The 22,613-nt window shown below is 38.1% G+C and overlaps 1 protein-coding gene across 1 annotated transcript in view; it reads left to right on the top strand.

Moving 5' to 3' along the window:
• The window catches only part of LOC140479961 (ERI1 exoribonuclease 3-like), a 421,431-nt gene that overhangs the window by 148,831 nt on the left and 249,987 nt on the right, over positions 1-22,613 (top strand). Inside the window, exon 7 of the mRNA XM_072574405.1 lies at positions 21,371-21,470. Coding sequence (XP_072430506.1) covers positions 21,371-21,470 — 100 coding nt within the window. The remainder of the gene's footprint in view (positions 1-21,370; positions 21,471-22,613) is intronic.

The following is a 22,613-nucleotide window of genomic DNA, read 5'->3' as shown; positions in this document are numbered from 1 at the left end:
CCGAGTATGAGGGACCATGGAGAGTGTGCGCATGAATGGGCATGGAGGGCCATGAGGGTAATGAGGGATCTTTGGTATGTGAAGATTAAGGTTTAGAGATCCTAACAACGTATGAAATAGCTGGAACAAGAATCATGAGAATCAGTGTGGGCCTTCTGGTCAGCCCAACTTGTCTTGCTCAGCTCCTTTAAAACAAACATTGGCCCTAAGAGTGGGGGTACTGGAGTTGGAGAGTGCAGGTGGGAGTATGGGCAGAGGAGTATCAATTGAATAAGGAAATTTCCCAAATTGAATTAGCTACCTCGATAACAAAAATATGGCTCTTTGTTTCTGTCTCCACATATTCTGTTTGATGAGGTAATTTTCTGTTTGCATTTCATATGTCCAGTATTCACAGTATTTTCCCCTGCTTTTTTAATTCTTTGTGATTCACACTTTGTAATTATTAATCATAATTTTATTAAAACCTGCTTTCCACGATTGTTCTGGATATGTTACCCAGAGAAAGGAATGTAAAGCTATGTTAAAACAAATGATACGACTACAGGGAAACAGAGCCAGTTATCTTAGGGAGATTTATGATTACTACTTGCTGTCATTTGAAGTGGGAAAGGGTTAATGATGTGTTAAATGCAGTCACTATCTTTTCTTTAAAGACTTGTGTTGACATTGCTTTTGTAATGAATCCTGACAATTGTGCTGAAGGTGTTTGATTGTCATAAGCATTTGTGTGTGTCTGCAATATGTCCACATTCATTTAAGAACCTTCGCTGTTAAGGCACCACAGTTTTCCAGTTAATTTTAAGTGGCCTCACCTCAATCAGATCAATAATCCTGCCACTTCCTGCAAAACTCAGGGAAATATTTTATTTTAAAAATCAATTGTGTAAAATGCTTGAATATGCATGAGTTTGCTTTTGACCTTGAGCATTGAGTGATTTTTGTCCTGAGGTTTGGTAAAGGAATGAACAGTCTCTCTTTAGATTAAAAAAAACTACAGAAATGTAAGTTTGAATTTTTTTTAACAAATCTTCACTTAATATTGCATATCTGCAGCCACAGCCAATATTTCTTATGGTTAGAAAAAATATTAACTTCAGCATTTAATTGCTGTAAATATTACTTAAGTCATTACTGTACAAATAAATAGCCGATCTACATTTCCATTACTTTGGATTAGTCCTCTTGTGGCAACTTAATTCAAAGCTGTGCCCTCTTCCATTTGCTTTTCCAAGGCTGCATGAGAGCTTAGAATTTGGACTGAAAGATTGCTTTTTGTCATCTTACCATTCACTATCAAAAGTAAAAACATAGTCACGTGATTTCAAATAGCAGATCTTTTGCATCCTGTCTGATTCAAGTCCAAGCAAACTCAGATTGTTAACTTTGGCATATCATCCCACCACATATATCAGGCAATATTCCTTATGGTTATTGAAGAAAAAGCTCAGTTTTTTGTAGCTTTAAAACTCTGCTTTAGTTAAAATTCTGTTTGCATTCAGTGGTTCTATCTTGACTTTAAAAAGCCAATATTTACATTCAACAGTTCCAAAACCTTAATGTGAAGGTTAGCTAATTCTGATGACATGTTTTACACTTGGAATTATTAGTTTCTACAGCTTGACCAAATTACCAAATGAAGTTTTTGTTTTATTGAAATATCTATAATTGTAACTTGTCCTATAAAACCTACAGTAACACATTCTTTTTTCAAAATACAAAGTAGAAGCAGGTTATTAAATCAAACCAATTCATGATGGCATTTATTCTCATCCAAAGGAAATTACATTTATCCACCCTATTCCCATTTTTTTTCTGCATCCGCCTGTCAGACCTTACCTTGAACGTTGATAATGTCTGCTTTAACCACTAGCTTGAGAAGTGAATTTCACAGCCATCGCATTGAATCATAGAACAGATTGAGCACAGAGGGAGACTATTTGACCCATAGTATCATTGCTGGTATTCAATAAGAAAAACTCAACTCTTCTTTCTCTCCCACCCTTTCTCGCAAGTCTGTAATTTTGTTTTCTCTTGAAATACTAATCCATTCCCTTTTGAAAGCTACTATTGGATCTGCTTCCAGTACCCTGCCAGGCATTGCTGATCCTAGGCACTCACTGAATTAAAAAGAAAACTTTCCCTGTGTTGGTTCCTTTCCCAGCCATCTTAGAGTTGATTTTTTTTCTGGTTTTTGAACAGATTATTAAAATATTAATAACAGAAGTTTTAAGCATTTGATGCCCCTCAACCTTGTGTAAATACACATTAAGACATTGAAAATAAATCCCACACGACAAATGGTTTGTCTCCAGCACCACCTTATTTTAAATTCTTTGTAATTATCTCTCTGCCACATTTAATCAGATTATAGGTCATCCCTTCAGTTGTTATTCAGTTATTGACATTTTATTCGCAGCATCTAACACACTTGGTCACCTGCAGAGACTTATTATTCAACACTACACTCACACCATTTGTATGATCTTTTGATCTCTTTGTCCTTGATCTCTCTGCCCATAACTTCTGTGTTCTATGTGCCTCCCTCTCACTTCACCTGATGAAGGGGCTACATTTCTTAAGCTTGTGATTTCAAATAAACGTGTTGGACTATAACCTGGTTTCGTGTAACTTCTAACTTTGTGCTGTAAAATTACAGAGATGACAATCAAGAAACAATAATGTTTTGTTGCACCTGCTTAAACTTGCATAATTCTTTTGTGAGAGTCTGAACACTCAGTTGAACATGGCTTGACACATCAGTCATATGTTTGACACATACTTTCATGAAATCCAGTGATTTTTTTTTGAAAAAGTATGAATGAGTATTTTTGTCGTAAGTTTCATGTCATGGTTACTATTGGGTTCAAAGTTCTGAGGTAGCGTATTGGTGAATGAGCGTGCAAGAGCTATGTGTTAGTATGGTGAGTGTATAGAGCCAATTGAGGTGGTGGGGGCATGAATTGATATTCAGTTGGTAAGGACTTGTAGGGCAATAGATGAAGGAATTAAGTGGCTTTGGGTTGGTCTGGAGGTAGATTGAAAAATGTGTGTGTTTGTGGAAGGGAGTAGTGACAGTGTGGAAGGGGTGAGGGCTAGAGGCTAAGCATAAGAGAAACTCCTAAAGAATAAAGGCGGCACAGTGACCAAAGGCAGCAAGGTGGCTCAATTGTTTGCACTGCTGCCTCACAGTGCCAGGGACTGGGTCCGTTTCCACCTTCAGGCGACTGTCTGTTCAGAATTTGCATATTCTCTCCATGTTTGGGTGGGTTTTCATCAGTGCACCTGGATTTCAACTGAGAGCTCAGGCTCTCATAAAAGAATTATGCAAGTTTAAGCAGGTGCAACAAAGCATTATTGTTTCTCGAATGTCACTCTGTAATATTACAGCACAGTTAGAAATTACTTGCAGGGATTCTATGAACAGAGATGGGCTTTTTAATCAGTCTGTCTCACTACTCAGATGCCCCAGGGCATTGCCCCATTTGTTCCTGGGATGCAGGCGTGATTCAATCCCATACCTGCCTACAGGTGTGAAAATAGTATGTATAAGGACATTCTATCTGAGGTGGGTCTGCCAAGCTGGGAATATTTTTTTTACTTCATCTAACCACGTCAATGGTGAAAATCTGGCTCTTTGCATACATGATCCTCTTATTCTTTCTTTCTGGAAATGTACTTATCAAGAAAATTTTTCTGAACACACTTTAAAAACTCTTCTCCTATTTGACTTTTACCATGTTATTGCTGTCTGTGCTAGGATAATGACACCCCCATTATCAAAAGACAATAGAATTTGCACCTCTTTGTATTTTCCCTACAAATTTGTTCTCTGTGTGTAGATGTTTCTCCTGCCTTATATTTGAAATTCCAAACATTTTGTCCTGTATCCATGGCTCTTCATTCGTGACATCACTACTGGAAACATTCTGCTGTCTTGTTAACGTGTCCCATCTTTTATAGTTTTTAATCACTTCCATTATACTGCCCTGTTGTTTGTGTACTAATGTGAAAATTTTTCTTTATATTTGCATGACATTACACAGGGTAATGCCTTTTTGGCTGACTCCTCGAATGCATCAGTAGCAGCCAGTACCTCAGTTCTAAACCAGTTCATCCTTGATGTAGGAGGTGGGGTTCACATGACTTTCCATTGTGTAAAAATCTAATTAGGTACAGCTATTCCATTCTCTGTTCTTGCATCATTAATTGAACACTGCCCTATGCCTCATCTTGTATTGCATTGGTTTGTTGGCCAGCTATAATTTTTCCAGCTTCTTGAATGTTATATAGCGCTGGTAATCAATATTAAGCATGTCTATTGTTTTAGGTTAACTGATTTGTTTAAATACATATGCACACAAGAATGAGCCAAAGTAACATTTGAATACCCTGGTCAAGTTACAATAACATGCACTCCGTGCAAATTTTTTTGCACTTCAGGGAGATCATAATGCACATGAGAACTGAGAGGGAGCAAATGTTTTACAGCGACACTACTGAAAGCTCTGTGCAATTCATACATGAATGTTGTTGTGAAAATTGCATTTAACTTTTCTCGTTTCCCCTCTAATGCCTATTCTTTATGTGGTGTTGATCATAACTCATTTGTGATTTCATTGCCTGTGTGCAGATGAACTCTACCCTGCAGGTTTTCAATGCTTATATGAATATATTACATGTGTATCTTGGTCTTAAAATTTTCCGTATTTTAGTTGCTTTTTCTTAAATGTTTTTTGCTTCTGTGTACATGCCTAACTATTTTAAATAAATTTATATTTAATTAAACACATAAAATATTTGATATCATCTTTGTAATATTAAAAAAGAACTCCTGCCTTCCTGAGTAAAAATATATTTCATTGAAGATAGCTTTACATATATGAACTAGGAATCGATTCTGATTTTCTTGTCATGTCCTATAGTTGAATGTTGGTTGTTAATGATCGTAGAATGTCAGTGACAATCTCAGTCTGTGACTTTTCATCAGCATTGCTTGCCACCACTTACTGCCCACTGCACAGAAAGAGAGCCAGCTGCAGTCAAGAGGCAGTAATTTAGGTGTTTAAGCTGAGCTGACAGCCTTTATGTCATGGTGGGTGACAGTGCATATTTGACACGGTACAGCTGTATATTGTGCAAGGTGAAGAATGTGATGCCATTTATCTTATTTTCATACATTTCTTAAGCACAGTTGCTCTATTCATGTGTGTTGGGGGAGGGTTCTCCCTTTGCATGGTGAGAAAGGAAGGATTGAAGCATCCCTGTAGGCCAATTGCCTATGACTTTTTCATTTCATATTCATAGTGTCGGAAAAAGAAATGATAAAAGCTACCCTATACAAATTAGTTATGCTTCAGAAAAAGTCATCACATGATTAGCAAGTGTTTAAAATATGCTTCAATCACAATTTTTAACAATAAATGTCTTTTGTGAGTACAGTGTTATATCAGGCAGTGATTTTAAATCTTTCTCATCTATTTATTAAATATATATGTACAGAATGTCTTCAAGTCATGGTTTTCTTGCCATTAGATTTTCAGAGCCATGCTACTTGTCTTTTCTGTGCCACACCAATATCTTATTCCATATCTGTGTAGGCCTCAAGTGCTGAATAAGCAGTCAATTCACAGCATGTGAATTTGAGCCTCTTGTATGGGTCAAAGGCTGTCAGCTACTGTACTTTGTCATGTCTATGTATTTGGTTAACATCTGTGACATACAAACTTTCATAGCATCGTTTTTCTTATCCATTCCAATTAATTGTTAAAATTCTGAATTTTTAGTGCAAATGTGCTACTCTTTATTACACAAACGATTTTTCTTTTCCCTTTCTAATCTCCCTTCCTAATATTTTGAGAGTAGATAAATTCCCATTGATTTGGTGCTTTGATCAGACCTTTTTTCTCTAGTACTTTGGAGGTGGAATATATACCACAGATCCTTAGTTATTATTATCATTTATTATTATTATCTCACCTCCTTCATTTCCACAATAGATCTATTCAAAGATGCCTATAATCCCAGATATTTGATTTGAATATAGGTTAAAAATTTCAGCAGTGTTTAGAATATATTCCTGCCAATTTCATGTACATTAATAATCAGTAAATGTACATCCATTCAGTCATTAGGAGAAAATATGGGTTACGCGATAAGTCTGTAATGTGTTATAAAATGTACAGCCTATTTGGCATATCTAGCCCATCAGATCATTTTTATCTTGACCTTAATGCATTTTCTACTCAGCCAGTTCAGGACATATTTCTACAAAGGGTATTTCTATGTTGTTTCATCCAGTCCCCTTTTTTCATCGTGCTCTTAATATTCACCAAGGCAGTCCTGATAGGTGACAGGGGAGAGGAAAATGACTGCCTAGATGCAGTACATAATAAACCTTGTCTGTTTAGGTTGTGAATTTTCATTATTAGAATATTGGTCAGGTTGTTCATAATCATTGTAAACTATTATCACAACTGGTTGCTAGCTATTTTACTTTCCTGGGAAGGATGCACAAACCTACATAAGGAACATCTGAACTAAGAGCCATTCACTTCCTTTCATTGAGCCTGCCTGTCATCAATAAGATCAGGGCTGATCTGATTGTAACCTTAAAACTGCATTTCCACCTACCCAGATAACCTTTCATCTCCTTGCAATTCAGTCTTCAAAGGTTAGCATTCTAAATCACTGCTTCATATGGTAAAGTTTGGGGCAAAGGAAAATTCATGTTTTTTTGGGAGAAGGTAAAAGTGGTTGTTATTCTTTTTACGATGTTATGCTTCTTTCCATATCGCTATACTTCTAATCCATAAGCAAAGTTAAAAATCACACAACATCAGGTTATAGTCCAACAGGTTTAATTGGAAGCACACTAGCTTTCGGAGCAACGCTCCTTCATCAGATGATTGTCACTCTGAAAGCTAGTGTGCTTCCAATTAAACCTGTTGTGTGATTTTTAACTTTGTACACCCCAGTCCAACACCGGCATCTCCAAATCAATCCATAAGCAATAACTCAGTTGTTTTTTCTGATCAAGGCATATTGGGATCAAATGGTATCAAAACTTACCTCTGCACCAAAGAACCCTCCAAGGTCTCCGTTATGCTGTGCAATTCTACATAATCTCCACCTATGTGTCAAAAAAAATTAAAGCTTTGCTGGATACTATGACATCTTTAACAGAAATTGATAAAGGCAGTTCAGTAACTGGAGGTTAATTGTAGGCTGCTGAAGATTTTGGGGAGAATCTTTACTCATGTACTCCTTCTAATATTAGTGTTCTCACAGACAACTCTGCAAACCAAATTTAATAGATTTGTGTGACACTGGGCACTATGGTAATGTCCCTACCTCTGGGTCAGAAGGTTTGAGGTATAGTCCCAAAAGCCATGGAGGTGTGTTATAGCATTATCTGAATAGCTTGATCAAAACTGTTAAACGCCAAATGCAAAAGGATAATTTGTCTACGTAATGACCGAGCATTGAAATATTCTATACTTTCTTATTCAAACTCGGGGTCATTGTTACAGAATAGGGAATGTTCATTTAATACTTAGCTGCGAATGAATTTCAGAGAGGAGTGAATGTCTGGAATTCTGTACCCCAGAGAGTTGTGAAGGCTAAAAAGTATTGAAAAAGGATGTTGATAGATTTTTTAAAAAATATTTAGGAGTTGGGAGTTCTGAGGAACTGTCACAAAACAGGAGTTGAGGCCTAGAGCAGATAAGCCATGACAGAATGGCAGAGTAGGCTTGAGGGGCTGAATGGCTGCCTCCTGTTTCTATTTCTTTTGTTCTTATTATCATACAAAGCTCTGCAAGAACTTAAGCAGGCATTTAAACCACAACATTTGCAAACAGGAGACCAGACCATTGATTTTCTAAAACTTATAAAATAGAGGCCGGTAATCCATTTACCATGTTTAGCAGCAGGTTAATGAATATGTTTGTACTCATCAGACCTAGATAATTTAGGAAATGCTGTTTGATGTTTTGGTTCTCTTTTTAAAGAGAAAGTGATCTGTTAAAGTTAGAGCTTTTACTGAAAATATATGCTCCAAGTAGCATGTGCAGACCCTAAGTATTAAAGAAAGCTTATTTATGCAGCCATCAATTAACAAAATATTTACTGAAGACTGATCTTGCATGATCATAAAACTACATAACTAAAGGTAAACAGCAACTTGTAGATCTAGCCAAGATCTTACCAAAAAAACCTTTATTTAGTTGCTGAAAACTTGCCTGCTCTCAACACATGCAAAGGATGCAGGGTATCTGCACCACCTACCTGATTCCTGAAGAAGGGCTGATGTCCGAAACGTCGATTCTCCTGTTCCTTGGATGCTGCCTGACCTGCTGCGCTTTTCCAGCAACACATTTTCAGCTCAGTATCTGCACCACCTACCCAAGGTCACTATTAAAAGATGAAAATAATTTTCAGATTTGATTTAAATTCAGTAATTAAGCTGTGAATTTGCAACAAGTGAATTACCGCAGCAGAGTGAATTTGGAAGGCTGACTGGCTGGTCAGGCCTGCTGAGGTCAAAGTTGTCATTTTCACTCTGTGGAGGAATGCAAGAATGGGTTTGCTCTTTCTGTGCCTGTGGTAACTCCAGAAAAATCTTTAGCATTATCACCTGGATACTTAACCATCTCCTGAGAGAACTACGAGTGTCCATTAAAGCGAGGCCACCATATGCCTAGTACGATTGTGCTAACCAGTCAGTTGGGCTGTGAAGCTTGGAGCAGGACTCTGGCTTCTGCGTGGTGTGGGCACCTGGTGCCAGTCTGGTGTGGGCTGAGAAGCTTGGAGTGGGACACTCGGCAGCATGGTATGGGCTGGGACGCCTGGAGTGGGTCACTCTCGGCAGCATGGTATGGGCTGGGAAGCCTGGAGCGGGCCACTCTCGGCGGCATGTTATGTGCTGGGAAGCCTGGAGCGGGCCACTCTTGGCAGCATGGTATGTGCTGGGAAGCCTGGAGTAGGCCACTCTCGGCCAGCATGCTGTGACAGCAGAAAAGGAAAAGTTGGACTCTCTTTTAAGTTTGTTTTAATTCTAAATTAATGTGAATGGCATCTATATGCGGCGATGGTACATACTTTTCATTATATTTTATATTGAATACACGAGATAATAAAGGATATTCTATTCTATTCTAATCATGCACAGTACTTGCTAGCTCACATATGCATGAAAATAGCAATTCACTTTCTACTAGCAGAAACAGGGCAGCCAGGTGTCCATATAAATTTTTTTCTGCTCTATTTCTATTTTCTCCAACAAAATGGGCAGCTGCCATTTAAAAATTACCTTATATGATAACAATTGCAAGATGCATATTCAGTTAAAATGTAAGAATATAAGAAATAAGAGCAAACTAGACTAAACTTACCTTTGAGCCTCCTCTGTCATTCAATATGACTCTGACTTATCTTTGACCTAAACTCCAGTTTCCCATCTACTTGCTATATTGCTCGATTCCTGAGAGGCCACTGACATTTGTATTTCTAAACCATGAATAGATTCAGTAGAGGAGCATCTAAAGTTTCCAAGTGATTGGTGAAGCTATTTCTCCTCAACTCAGTCCAGGTGATCAATAGCTCTTTGGCTGAGTTTGTGCTCCAATGTTGTACATGATCCAGCGAGGTTAAACAGCCTCTCAAAGTCTACCCTTTCAGAATCTTGTATGTATGAAGGTGATCATCTCCCATTCTTCATAACTCCAGAGAGCATCAGACTGAATGGAAATAGAGGATGGGCAGCTATATGCCATTGCATCTAGTAATTAACTTAGTGACATTTGACATACTAAATAAGAAAAGGGGAATGAAATAAAGACTTGCGTTAATTTAGCATATTTAACGCATCCAGAATGTCAGAGGACCATAGAAGATTTGTAATGTAGGAAATGTGGCATCTAATTTGGCAACAACAATTCCCCAAAAAATGTGAAGTCTCATTCTATAAATTTGAGTATGTAATCTAGGTTGACACTTCAAAGTAGCACTTAAGTGTGTACTGCATTTTAGGAGGTGCCATTTTTGATTGTCATGTTAAAGTGGTGCCCTGTTGATCTTGGGCAGATGTAAAAATTCCATGGCATTATACAAAAAAGAGCAGAAGACTTTTACCAGTATTCTGGTCCGTCTTTCACCCTCAATCAACATCATTGAATAGTTTACGTAGTCATTACTTGATTGATGTTTGAGGGGCTTTGCTATGTTTTCCAAATTATAGCATAATATTGACTATATTTCACAAGTGCCTGAATGGCTATAAACATGAGGTCATGAACAGCTAATTCAACTAACACCACGGACACAAATTAAGTGACATGAAAATAACTGAAAGTAAAACAGGCATTATATCAATCTTGTATAACTCATTTTTGCCATTATGTATTTGACATTATTCACTTTATTTTCATGAAGCTGTAGACCAGTCATTCATCTTCTACATACTATCCATTTGTTGTCAGTTTCTCCTTCTCAAATATGACTGTGTTTAAATACATTTTGAACAAATATGTACACTCTGTTCTCTTTCATTGCCACTTCAGGCAAAGTAACACATCAAGTGCCATGAGCAAACATATTTGTGAGGAAGCTTTCCACGCCTTTAATTATAGTCATTATTTAAGAATTATCACAAATTGTTGAGCAGTTTGAGACTGCTGGGCTGTTAATGGCATATGCAAATTACATTATAGCTCATCTTGAGTTTTTTTTGTAGTCTAATTTAGTTCTGAGATTTTGAGTAGTATATTCATATAATGTATATCTATTTGTCTTTTGAAATGGTTCAGCTCCCTGGATCATAAGTCAGGTGAATAAAAATAATCAGTAGCTCTATTTGTAGTGGAAGTACTTACTTTTAAATGAGCAGTGTAGTCAGAATGTATTTTTGTCTGTGCAAAGCAGAGAAATGTTTTCAGTGTTCTCGCAGCATCATTTTGGTTTTCATCTTTAGTAAGTTTTGGTGGAATGTAGTGAAAAATCTGTTTCCATTCCAAGTCTGAATTCCACAAAGCAGTCATCAAAAAAACTTATGTTTTTTTTAAACAAAGCCTCATAGATGCTTACAAATTGTCATATCCAATGCCAGTCTCATATGTTGCAGTAGGGGAATGGAACATGCCACTTCCACAATATTTTGTGTGTCTGACACGGAAAGCTACAAGACTATTCTATTTGCACAAGCAAGCTGCTCCCTTTCACCTGGGATAAGATTTGAAAACCATGACAAATTTTAAAATGCTATTTTTCTTAAAAAAACTCAAGGAAAATTTATTTGAACTTCTGCTAAGAATTCATGTACTCAACAGGATAATGTCCATGAAATACCACAGTATAGGAAAACAGCATTTATACTGTCGAAGGAGAAACTGCTGATTAGTTGGTAGAGATATTGCCTTGGAGATTGCTTCAGTTAGGCAATAACTAAAAGTTAACTGCCAAGCTTTTATAAATTTTAAAATGGCAAGGTTGACTCTGACTGGTCTAGGTATTGAGAAATGAACTGGAGAATGACCATTACCTGTTTTGTTGGGTTGAAGCTGACAGGGTGTGTGTTTATGCTATTTTTTGTCTACAAATAAGCAGGACCCTATGCATTAATGTATGTAATCCAGAACATGGAAGTGTGCCACACTGTGAGCCCAACTGACAATCCTAAATTGATTGCACACTCAGGATTATTTTGCAAATATTATTCATTTGGAGAATCACATTTAATGTTGGTTACTGTGTTTTGAGTTTTACAAGCATGGTCTGGTTAGGTATAGTCAGTACCTTGCCTGCTCTGAACAGCCAAAGAGATATACTGTGATATGATCTGCCAGTCTTTAGGATGTACAGCCTACATACCTGGCATTGCACCAGCATTGAAATTCATATACCAATTATTTAAATTTGTGTTATGAGCTGTCCTTTTGGCGTGGTGGCAGCATTCTGTTAGTGGCAAGCAGAGTTTATATAGTGCTGTTATGTAGTAACAGTGTAAAACACATTTGTCACAAAACTACTCTGGCCTCCTGCTGGTCACTCTCACAATGCTCCCTCATATCTACCCCATGTATCTTAACTCACACTAAAACTGGACTGTCTGTCAACTGTACAGTAACTGAGCAACCTTCTGCCTTCCCTCATGCACCATCTTGGTCTGCTTGTTCTGCAATTGTAACTCCCTGGTCTTATGCTAATGATGACCCAACCACCAAGGTGGTATTAGCACTTTGCTCATCTACTTGGGTGGTTTAAACAATAGTAATGCCTGATGCGTACCTAATTAGTTAATTAGACAAACTGTTGCTGTGGAGTTTTCTTGAATTTTAAAAATTCCATTAAATTTTCCTAGCATTGCAGGCTCTTTCAGTGGAATTTTGAAATTCATTTATCTTTATCTGAAACATCTTTTTTTCTTCTTCACAGTATAGATGGAATCTATCCCAAAATAATTATGTTTACTAATAACACATACGCAAAAACAAGACAATCTATTTCTCCAACAATAATGTAATGGTTGAAGGAGCAACTGATTTAAAAAACTCACAGTCCAAATAATTATAATTTTTCCAGGTTTTCTTGGTGTATTTACAAAGATTATTTCTTCCACCACCACTCTAAAACACACATGGTAATGCTCAAAAATGTGCCAAAGAAAGCATTGAATTGGTTGATACTGTGGAAGCTGCTTAAACTGGTGGAAATATAATCGTCTAATTTATCAAGCAATTTCCATTTTAAAAAAAGCCAATTTACACTGATTTAAATACTTTCGGAATCAATTGGTGTCAAAGAGGGTCTTTCTTCCAAAGAAATATTTGCCAACAGTGCAGACCCCCTTTCATTAACATCAGTTGTAGAATGTTACGCATACAAGGATCAAATAAATATTAAAGTTTTGAACTGAGAATTCAGCATGCTTTGAAAAGCACAATTTATCTACCAAACCTAACATAACAATACTGCACACAGACGACTACTACAGCATTTCCTGTGTCTTGTGTTGCATTCTAGTTCCCCTGTGGCTACCTGCTACTCAGAATGCAGTAGGACATGTTGCTGACATTTATACTGGAGTACTAGCAGTCTTATTCATGGAATTGCCTGGAGCTAGCATGTTCGTTGACCATTGAGCAAAATGACAAGATGCATATCTGACTGCTTATGACCATGATTCTTTGCTGGAATTTCAACCCTGGAGTTATCAGATGACTGCTAACAGGTTTTAAAAAAAATATCAGCACACAACAGAGTCAAGAACATAAAAATTACACCCTTGCTATGCCTGTAAACCTGCTGTCAGACTGAAACCGTTATCAAATTGAAGATTGCTATGAAATTTATACTGTATTATATTTTGGGGGATTGGGAAGATAAAGGTTTATAAAAGTCACAAGGTATCCAATTCCCTTGTACTGCTCATTAAAATAAAACTTGATGTCACTGCAATACATATCATGTGCTAGAACAGCACTTCAGTTCATGATGCCTGAAAATGGCAAGTTAAGTCTCACTGAAAATGGAATAAAGGTTGGAGTGTGTTATAAAGATACAACACATTTCAGGGTTTGGAAGATGTTCATAAAAACTGCAATTTATGATATCATCTGAGCCCATTGCTGTATTACTTCCTTATAACATATTCAATCTTTTTTGATATCCTTAATATATGTTCTGACTTTTATTTCCTATTCATAGTTTTGAGTTATCATTTGATGAGCATACCCTGCTTAAGTTTGAAAAAGGGTGTAGGGAATAGTACTCTTACCAGATATTTCATCATGGTTTACAAACATCTCAGTATTCAGGTACACATAATTCACCTATAATGCTGCTGTTGCATCCCAGCAAAACCTCACTTAATAGAAAATCACTTAATAGAAATAATGGGGCCTATGGGAAAAGTGGGCTTAGAGACAGACCAGCAAAAAATATCACTCCCAATCACTCAAACATCACCCAATAGCCTAACACAAAGTATAGCATGGAATGAAGGTTTAATCGTATTTATTAATAAAACAAAAGTAAATTTAACACATTACATTGAAAAATATTATTAATGTTGGGACAGAGGGTCATCATCACCACCTTCAAGTGCAGTTGTGGTTGCAGAAGTGGATGGCTGTGGTTGATTGTCTTCTGACTGTTTCTTGGGGGTTGGTTTACAGTGTGTGATATGCAGATACAAGAACAAATTAGAAAGGTAAATGGTATGCATACGAATAATGCAGTCCTGCAGGAGTTGTACAGGGCTTACACAGGAATTATACAAGAATATTCTTGTGTCAGAGGGAGAGCAATGAACATTCATTAGTTTCATTTTTGAGATCAACCTGCTCAATGTATAGTATTGTACCTCTCCAAAGCTCTGATGGCAGCTGACATTGGTGCATGCGCAGAACGGCACAGAGACTTCAATGCTAACATCGGCACGTGTGCAGAATGAAGTGTGCAAAATGATCGCCGCTGGAATTGCACTATTGCGAACAGAGGGAAGTGTCCTTGAAAATAACATTCCCTCGTTCTTCAGCGAAGTTATAGTGAAATCACGCTACTGAAACACACTTTATACAAGAACCACCTGTATCATCATTTCCACTGCATTAATGTTTGAAAGGAAGCTGCACTGTCTCAACTGCTGAACCTAAATGCAAATTGAGATCTTGACTTCCTTCAGTGGAGACATCCTTACATCAACAACTCAGACTTCAGTGTCTGTCATAATGCTTTCTTTTGATGAACAAAACAGAATAAGACCAGTCATACATGATACGTTGGAGTCATCTGGAGATTATTTCCTTGGGATGCAATATCAATCATGAACCATTTGATGAGATGAGTTTTCAGTTTAGCTCAGTAGTATTATTCTTCAACATTGCTTTGCACAAATTTTCTCGTGTTTTCCTATTAGAAAGGATTTAAATAATGGAGTAATATAACCATTGATTAAGAGTAGACTTCAAAACTGAAGTCAGTGGCGATCAAAGGCAAAATATTCTAGTAGTTGAACAATTGATGATATCAAGGAAGATGGTAGGAATTTTTGAATGCCTAGGCCATCGCTGAAAGAGTTGTCCAACCACCTCCAACTGCTTCATCAACAAACTTTCCTCCATCATAAGGTCAGGACTGAGGTTAATAAAAATGCGATTAGCATCGATGAAGTGAAAATAGCTGCTGCATTCATCAGAAGAATGATCAACACTTGGATGTACACTTGTGGCGAGAAGAAAGCTGACTGAGGTAAAGATAGAAATCATGACCACGCTTGAGCAAGAAATGCCAAAGGATATTTGATTGGAGTCACTAAGGAATGAAATGAATAAAAGCGGGGAGAGTTGCATGTTGAGAGGAGAGAGTGTAGATAATTGGAAATGTAATTTATTTGGATGTTAATACCTTAAATGTACTACATCGTTTGTTTCTTTTTGCATCAGTCAACTACAGATTATGCAGAAGTATTGTAAAATATGATTGGTCACAAAGAAGAACTTGTGTTTTCTTCCTTTTCTTCATTGGAAAGGACGTCAACTTTGGAGCCTAACAACCAATTATGCTTAAAATGAACCAGCTTGTTTGATTGAAAATGTCAGAGCAAAGATTACTCTGCTCACATTAATGTTATTTCAAGACCCAAATTACATCCAAATTATGCTCTCACGAAGTGCTGGGAATGCCAATTTCTAACCCATCTCTGGAACAACACTGTCATAGTTTTTATTTATTCATTCACAGGATAAGAGCATTACTGGCTAGGCCAGCATTTATTGCCAAGACACAAATAAGAGTCAACCGTATTGCTGTGGGTCTAGCGTCACATGTAGGCCAGACTAGGTAAGGATGTCAGTTTCCTTCTCTAAAGGACATTAATGAACCAGATGGGCTTTTCCTGACAACAATGGATTCATGGTCACCATTAGACGCTTATTTCCAGTTTTTATGGAATTCAAATTCTATCATGTGCCATGGTGGGATTTGAACCCAGGTCCCCAGAACATACCAGAGTTTTTGGATTAATAGTCCAGTGATAATATCACTGGGCCATTGTCTCCCCATCATTGCATCCTCTTCTGTAAACATCTTGAAAAACAAAATTGACTGGAATGAACTTCATCAACCAATATTATAACACCATGACTACTACAGCAATGCAGAGGCAGAGTATTTTGTGATGAATGGCTCATTTTGTGTTTAGCTTTCTATCAACTTAATTGATCAAGTTGTGAGTATTGTGGAAACCTCATACAAAGTCTGTTTGGGTGCAAAATACTAGTGTAACAGCACTAAAAAAGTTTGAAATTATGCAGGAGACAGCAATTCACTTGATTGGTGCTGCGACACTGGACGCAACACCAAATTGTTATGCCAGTATGGCAGCTGTATGTACAATCCACAGAATGTACTGAATAGAGATCATGGAGGTTTTTCCCCATGTAGCCCAGTCACTGCAACCTGTACCTCTAAACAGAACAAGAACTGTTATGTTGTCAAAACACCATAACATCAAGCTCCCCATGCATCAATGTGACCTAAGAATATGTTGCTGGTCCTTCATTGTCACAAAATATGTATCTTAGAATTCATAATATAACACAAGTATGAAGTTTAGAAGCTTATTATATATTGAGACCATAGCAATAGAAAGGCATTGAACTTAGAGTTTTGGTTAGATTCCCTCTTTTTGGAGATGGTTGTCACTGGGATGGCACAAGTTTATTTTGACTATGTTATAGTAAAAGTTTTCACTTGTGAAATCTTGTGATATCATTCTTTCAGCTAATGACTGGAAATTTGAATCTCTCTTTAAAAATTTTCTGTCTCTGCAGGGATTTTAACAAAGCAAAGTGTGGCTAACTGACCCTTGTGCTGCTAGCAGTAACAGCAGTGCTTTTTCTGTGTTCTTTTTTCCCCATTCGTTATGATAATTATGACTGCAACTGTTTGGTATATGACTTAACTGGGAAATATAGGACCTTGACAAGCATCAAGGATGAGAGGGACCTTGGTATGGATGTCCACTGGTCCCCCAAGGAACCAAGACAGGTAGATAAACTGATTAAGAAGGCATATGAGATGCTTGCTTTCATTAACCAAACAACAGAGTTTGAGAGCAGAGAAGTAATGCTGAAACTGTATAAAATTTTGGTTAGGCCGCAGTTAGTGGATTGTGTATAGTTCTGGAATCCACATTATAGGAGGGATGTGATTGCAGTGGAGAGAGTACAGAGGTGATTTACCAGGATGTTACATGAGCTGGAGAATTTGTGTTATGAAGAAAGATTGGATAGACTGGAGTTATTTTATTTGGAGTAGAGGAGACTTAGGGGGCCCATGATTAAGATGTATAAAATTATGAGGGACAGAGATAAGGTAAACAGGAAGGGACTACTCCTGTTGGTAGATGGATCAGGGACTAGAGGACATTGACTTAAAGTAATGGGCAGGAGGTGCAGAGGGTATTATGAAGAAAATCAAATCAAAATGTTTGGTTTTTTTGTGTGTGCATCATGGAATCTTCACTGAAGTTTGTCATCTGCAACAGCATGAATACAATCTCAAAGCAAAGCAGACAGCATTACAGGTAGCTGTGGAGGTGACCATAAACTTTTATGCTTGGGCTCCATCTTTCAGTTCATCAGTCACTGTTCCATAAGGGAGATCACTGACACTTTCTACACCAAGGGCACTGAATGCATTTTAATCTCTTTCCAGAAAGAAGAGGGCAAAGTAAGCACATAACTTTGAGTATTGTAGAAAATACCTGCTGCAGAGTGTTATCGACTGTAGATTGTTCTTTACCAAGCACTGTATTGTAACCCTGAAATGTGTCATGACCGAAGGAATTCTGTGCTATCTCTGTTCAAATGATATACAATTATTTATAATATGTTTGCAAATGCTTGCAGGATTCAGTTACATATGCAGTTCCACGGCTGGTGAAACATGACTGCATGCAGCAAAACCAGTGTAACATTCAGACTTAAGCTGAAAACTGGAAAAAACATTGTCTTATTCATTCACAGGATGAGGGCGTTGCTGGGTAGACCAGCATTTATTGCCCTTTCTTAATTGCCTAGAGGGCAGTTAAGAATCAGCCTCATTGCTGTGGGTCTGTAGGCCAGACCAGGTAAGGATGGCAGTTTCCTTTCCCAAGGGTGGCACGGTGGCTCAGTGGTTAGCACTGCTGCCTCACAGCACCAGTGTCAGAGGTTCAATTCCAGCCTTGGGTGACTGTGTGAAGTTTGCACTTTCTCCCCGTGTCTGCGTGGGTTTCCTCCGGGTGCTCCAGTTTCCTCCCACTGTCCAAAGATGAGCACGTCAGGTGAATTGGCCATGCTAAATTGCCCGTAGTGTGAGGTACATTAGTCAGAGGGAAATGGGTCTGGGTGGGTTACTCCTTGGAGGGTCAGTGTGGACTTGTTGGGCCGAAGGGTCTGTTTCCACACTGTAGCGAATCTAATCTAAAGGACGTTTGCAAACCAGATTGGTTTTTCCAACAATTGCCAATGGATTCTTGATCATTGTTAAACTCCTAATTCCAAATTTTCAGAAAATTGAATTCAAATTCCACCATCTGCCATGGCAGGAATTGAACCAGGCTCCTCAGAACATTATCTGAGTCTCTGGATTAACAGTCCAATGATAATACCACTGGACCATCACCTTTCCATAAAATCAATATTTATGCCATAGAATTGCCAGGCAGTGATGATTCCTAACAAGAAAAATATCAACCATCTCCTTTTGCCATTCACTGGCAATACCATTGCTGAATCTGCTGCTATTAACATCCTGCGGTTATACTGACCAGAAAATTGGCTGCACCAGTCATGTAAATGCTGTGCCTACAACAGCAGGATGTGGAGGTGCCGGCGTTGGATTGGGGTGGACAAAGTCAGAAATCACACAACACCAGATTATAGTTCAACAGGTTTGTTTGGAAGTACAAGCTTTTGGAGCACTGGTCCTTCATCCGGTAGGCAAAAGTGAGGACTGCAGATGCTGGAAATCAGAGTCCAAATTAGAGTGATGCTGGAAAAGCACAGTAGGTCAGGCAGCATCTGAGGAGCACAAAAATTGACTATTCGGGCAGGATCTTTTACTATAAATTCAGTGTTCCATGATCCTGCCACACTAGCTACCTGACGAAGGAACAGCACTCTGAAAGCCTGTACTTCCGAATAAACCTGTTGGATTATAAACTGGTGTTGTGACTTTTAACTTTGTCCACCCCAGTCCAACACCAGCACCTCCACAACAGGATTTATAGCCAGAGAGATCAAGGGTAGAGAGATCAAAAGATCATTCAAATGATTTGAGTGGAGTGTCAAATAATACATCTCTGCAGGTGACCAAGGGTGTTAGATGGTGTGGGTAAAGTGTCAATAGCTGAGTACCAACTGAAGGAATGACATATAATCCAACTAAATGAGGCAGAGAGATAATTACAAAAAAAATAAAAATAAGGTGGTGTTGAAGACAAACCAAATAATTGGAATAACATGGGACACGAACAGAAGCCACTGGAAAAGCCCAGCAGGTCTGACCGCATCTGTGAACACAAAACAGAGGTAGGGTCACCAGACCCAAAACATTAACTCAGATTTTTTGACACTCCAGTCCCACCATTTATATGATCTTTTGATCTGCCTGCCCTTCATCTCTCTGCGCATAAATTCGGTGTTCTGTCTGCTATCCTCTCACTTCACCTGGTGAAAGCTTGTGTTTTCAAGTATGTTGGACTATAACCTGGTGTCATGTGATTTCTGACTTGGTCCTTCAAGGACAGGGCTGATATACTAGTGCAAGTAACTGAATTCCTGACTCCCAGAGACTTTCCATTATGTACAAGGGACAAATAAAAAGTGTGGTGTAATTACTACCTTTTGTCTGGATGAGTGAAAGTCCAGCAACAGACAAGAAATTATGGTGAAGAGAGGTGAAAGGTACACACTGAAATCATTCACCGCTTGTAATTATAGTTACTTCTGAATTATTTGAATCAATCTGTTCAGATGTGATGTGACACACATTCATACAGGTGGGACTTGAATCCAAACCCTTTGGCCCTGAGGAAGTGGCACTATCACTGTACATGAGAGAACACAGAAAAGATTGTCAGCTGAGCGGGGGGGATTACATGGGCGAAGGAGGATTAACTATGAGGAACTTCAATTGTTTCAAGTCCATGTCAGTCATGGTCAATCCAGTGATGGCAAACACTTTTTCCTCTGTTGGGTCAAGAGCTTGCAACTGCACGTGTCGCCCCTGGTCAGCTTTTATTGCCTCTAATTATGAACCAAGTTGCCCTGCAAGAGAGGAATAACTGTGTCAGTGACTGGAACTAGTGCTTTTGGCACAAATGTCAGGTAACTTCAGGATAATACCATACCTGTGAAAAAAATTGCAGAATCAAGCACCATTTAAGAAATGAAGTGCTATCCAGCAAGTGGTTAGTCCAAACACAAGCCTCACCCCTGAAGTTCCATCTTGCTGAGGATGCTGGTGAATTAGTGGTCGGTGCCTTAGCTAGATGTTGTGTCACTGGAGACCAAAGCAGCACAGCCATAAAGAACAGCACTGGCGAGAAGGTAGTAATATTTTTGGGAAGATCATTGGGTTGTCAAGAGTGTTGGAGCTGAGAACAGGTTGTGGTGTGCAGCAGCCACCTGACGTCCCCCCATTCTGTGCCCACACGTGCCCTCAGATTGGGCCAAATTGAGGCCGTTTTGCAAATAAACAGTAAGTTATGCTGCTAACAGGCAGGGATGCTAGCCGCCTATGGATAGATCACTTGCCCATTCCACCTTCTCCATCAATGCATTCAGTGCATTATCAGAGATTGTTAGTATTGACTTGCTCCTTTGTTGCACCATAATTTACGATTCTTCCTCCCCACATTCCTTTCCACAAATATTCCAGCAATGCTCCAGTCAGAATTCACCTCCCTTTAAGCAATGCAGACGAGCTTTAAATGGTTTCATGTTTGTATGAACTTGGATCTCATGCTGAGGCAAGCAGTCACTGAACATCATGTTTAGCACTGGTGGAACAGAGCAGTCCTGGAAATTAGCAGGCAGTGCAAGAAAGCTGCCTGCATCAGAAGCAATCATAATACCTGCTCCTATTTTACAACATTGTCCAATTTAGCCCTCTTAATCTCTAACAACTACCAGTTCTTATGAACTATCATCACCCTGAAGCATTAGCTCTCTTTCTGTCTCCATTTATGTTCCATGATTTGCTGAATACTTCCCAGAATTTCTCTGGTTATATCTGATTTCCAGTGCTGACAATATTTTGCGTTAAATGCATAATTCTTTGTTAGCTATACATTTTAATTTTTTTCTGACCCATCCCGCAGGCATACAGCTTTGCGATGGGGGATTATCCAAAGAGCGGACTGCCATTTATGATCAAAGGCTTGAATTTACAACATATTGGCAAACTACATAGTGGGATTGGTGAGTACATTAGATTTACCATTCATCTAAAATCAGCACGTAACCATGGAATTATGTGGAAAGAAAGTCCAAATTCAATTGTCATGTTGTTTGGATATATTGCTGAGTTGCTGCTAATCAGAATAATCTGCAATAAGATTATCTGAATTGCCCAACTACAATGCAGTGCAATAATTAGAATTTCCTTTTTATTTATGTCTTGCCTGAAGTACATTTGTGAAATGAGGTTGTTATTCTAAATTTTGCAAGGTACTAGTCAAAAGATGATTGCAGTAATGATTCGTACAAACAAAATATGTCATGTGATTTGAATCTCCCTCATGATTTTGATACTTTTCTACCAGAAATAAGGCACAGTGGGGTAAAGTTCAACTTTGATGTGACTGAGAAACAAACAGACTTGTTCCCATTTAAGTATATACTTAATTTTCCTTTCTGTTGAAGTTATTATGAATGAGACTTGTGAAATCTATTCACAAATTTTGTCATAAAGTTGAAACAAAGTGCTGTGTTTTTAGGTTGAATATTTATCTGTAACTTTTCATTTCTCACTTCAAACTTTGTTACTTTAAAATTTTTGAATATTTCTGGCATTTCAGTGAAGAAAACCTTGCCTTGATTTCTCTTTTCAGCATTTTTTTGTTGTTTAATTAAATAGAGCTGAATTATGATTTCAGATTGATTCAATTGGTGGCAAATCTCCTTTTGAAACAAAGAAGATTGCCAATTCAAGCCCCACTCCAGGTCCTGAGCAAATAATTCAAGCTGGCGCTTGTGTACAGTATTGAATAATAAATGTTAGAGGTGCAGACATTTGGATGGGACCTTACATCAAAGCCCTGGCTTCCTGCAAATATATATTAAGGAGCTTGTGGCACTTGTCAATTTCCAGTTATATCCCCAAACGAACCATGAAGATCAATTAACTGAACATCGATCACACAGGAAAATAGGAATTGCTAACTAGAAAATATGTTGCAATTGTACAGGCCATTGATGAAGCCATTCCTGCAATGTTGTGTGTAGTTTTAGTCTCCTTATCTGAGGAAAGATGGTTTTGCTATAGAGGGTGTGCAGTACTAACATATGAGGAGAAATTGAGTTGGTTAGGATTGTATTCATTGGAGTTTAGAAGAATGAGGG

The sequence above is a fragment of the Chiloscyllium punctatum genome, chromosome 7 (assembly GCF_047496795.1).
Source record: "Chiloscyllium punctatum isolate Juve2018m chromosome 7, sChiPun1.3, whole genome shotgun sequence".
NCBI lineage: Eukaryota > Metazoa > Chordata > Chondrichthyes > Orectolobiformes > Hemiscylliidae > Chiloscyllium > Chiloscyllium punctatum.
The sequence above is the reverse complement of the archived record's forward strand: the minus strand, read 5'-3'. Positions and strand labels throughout refer to the sequence as shown.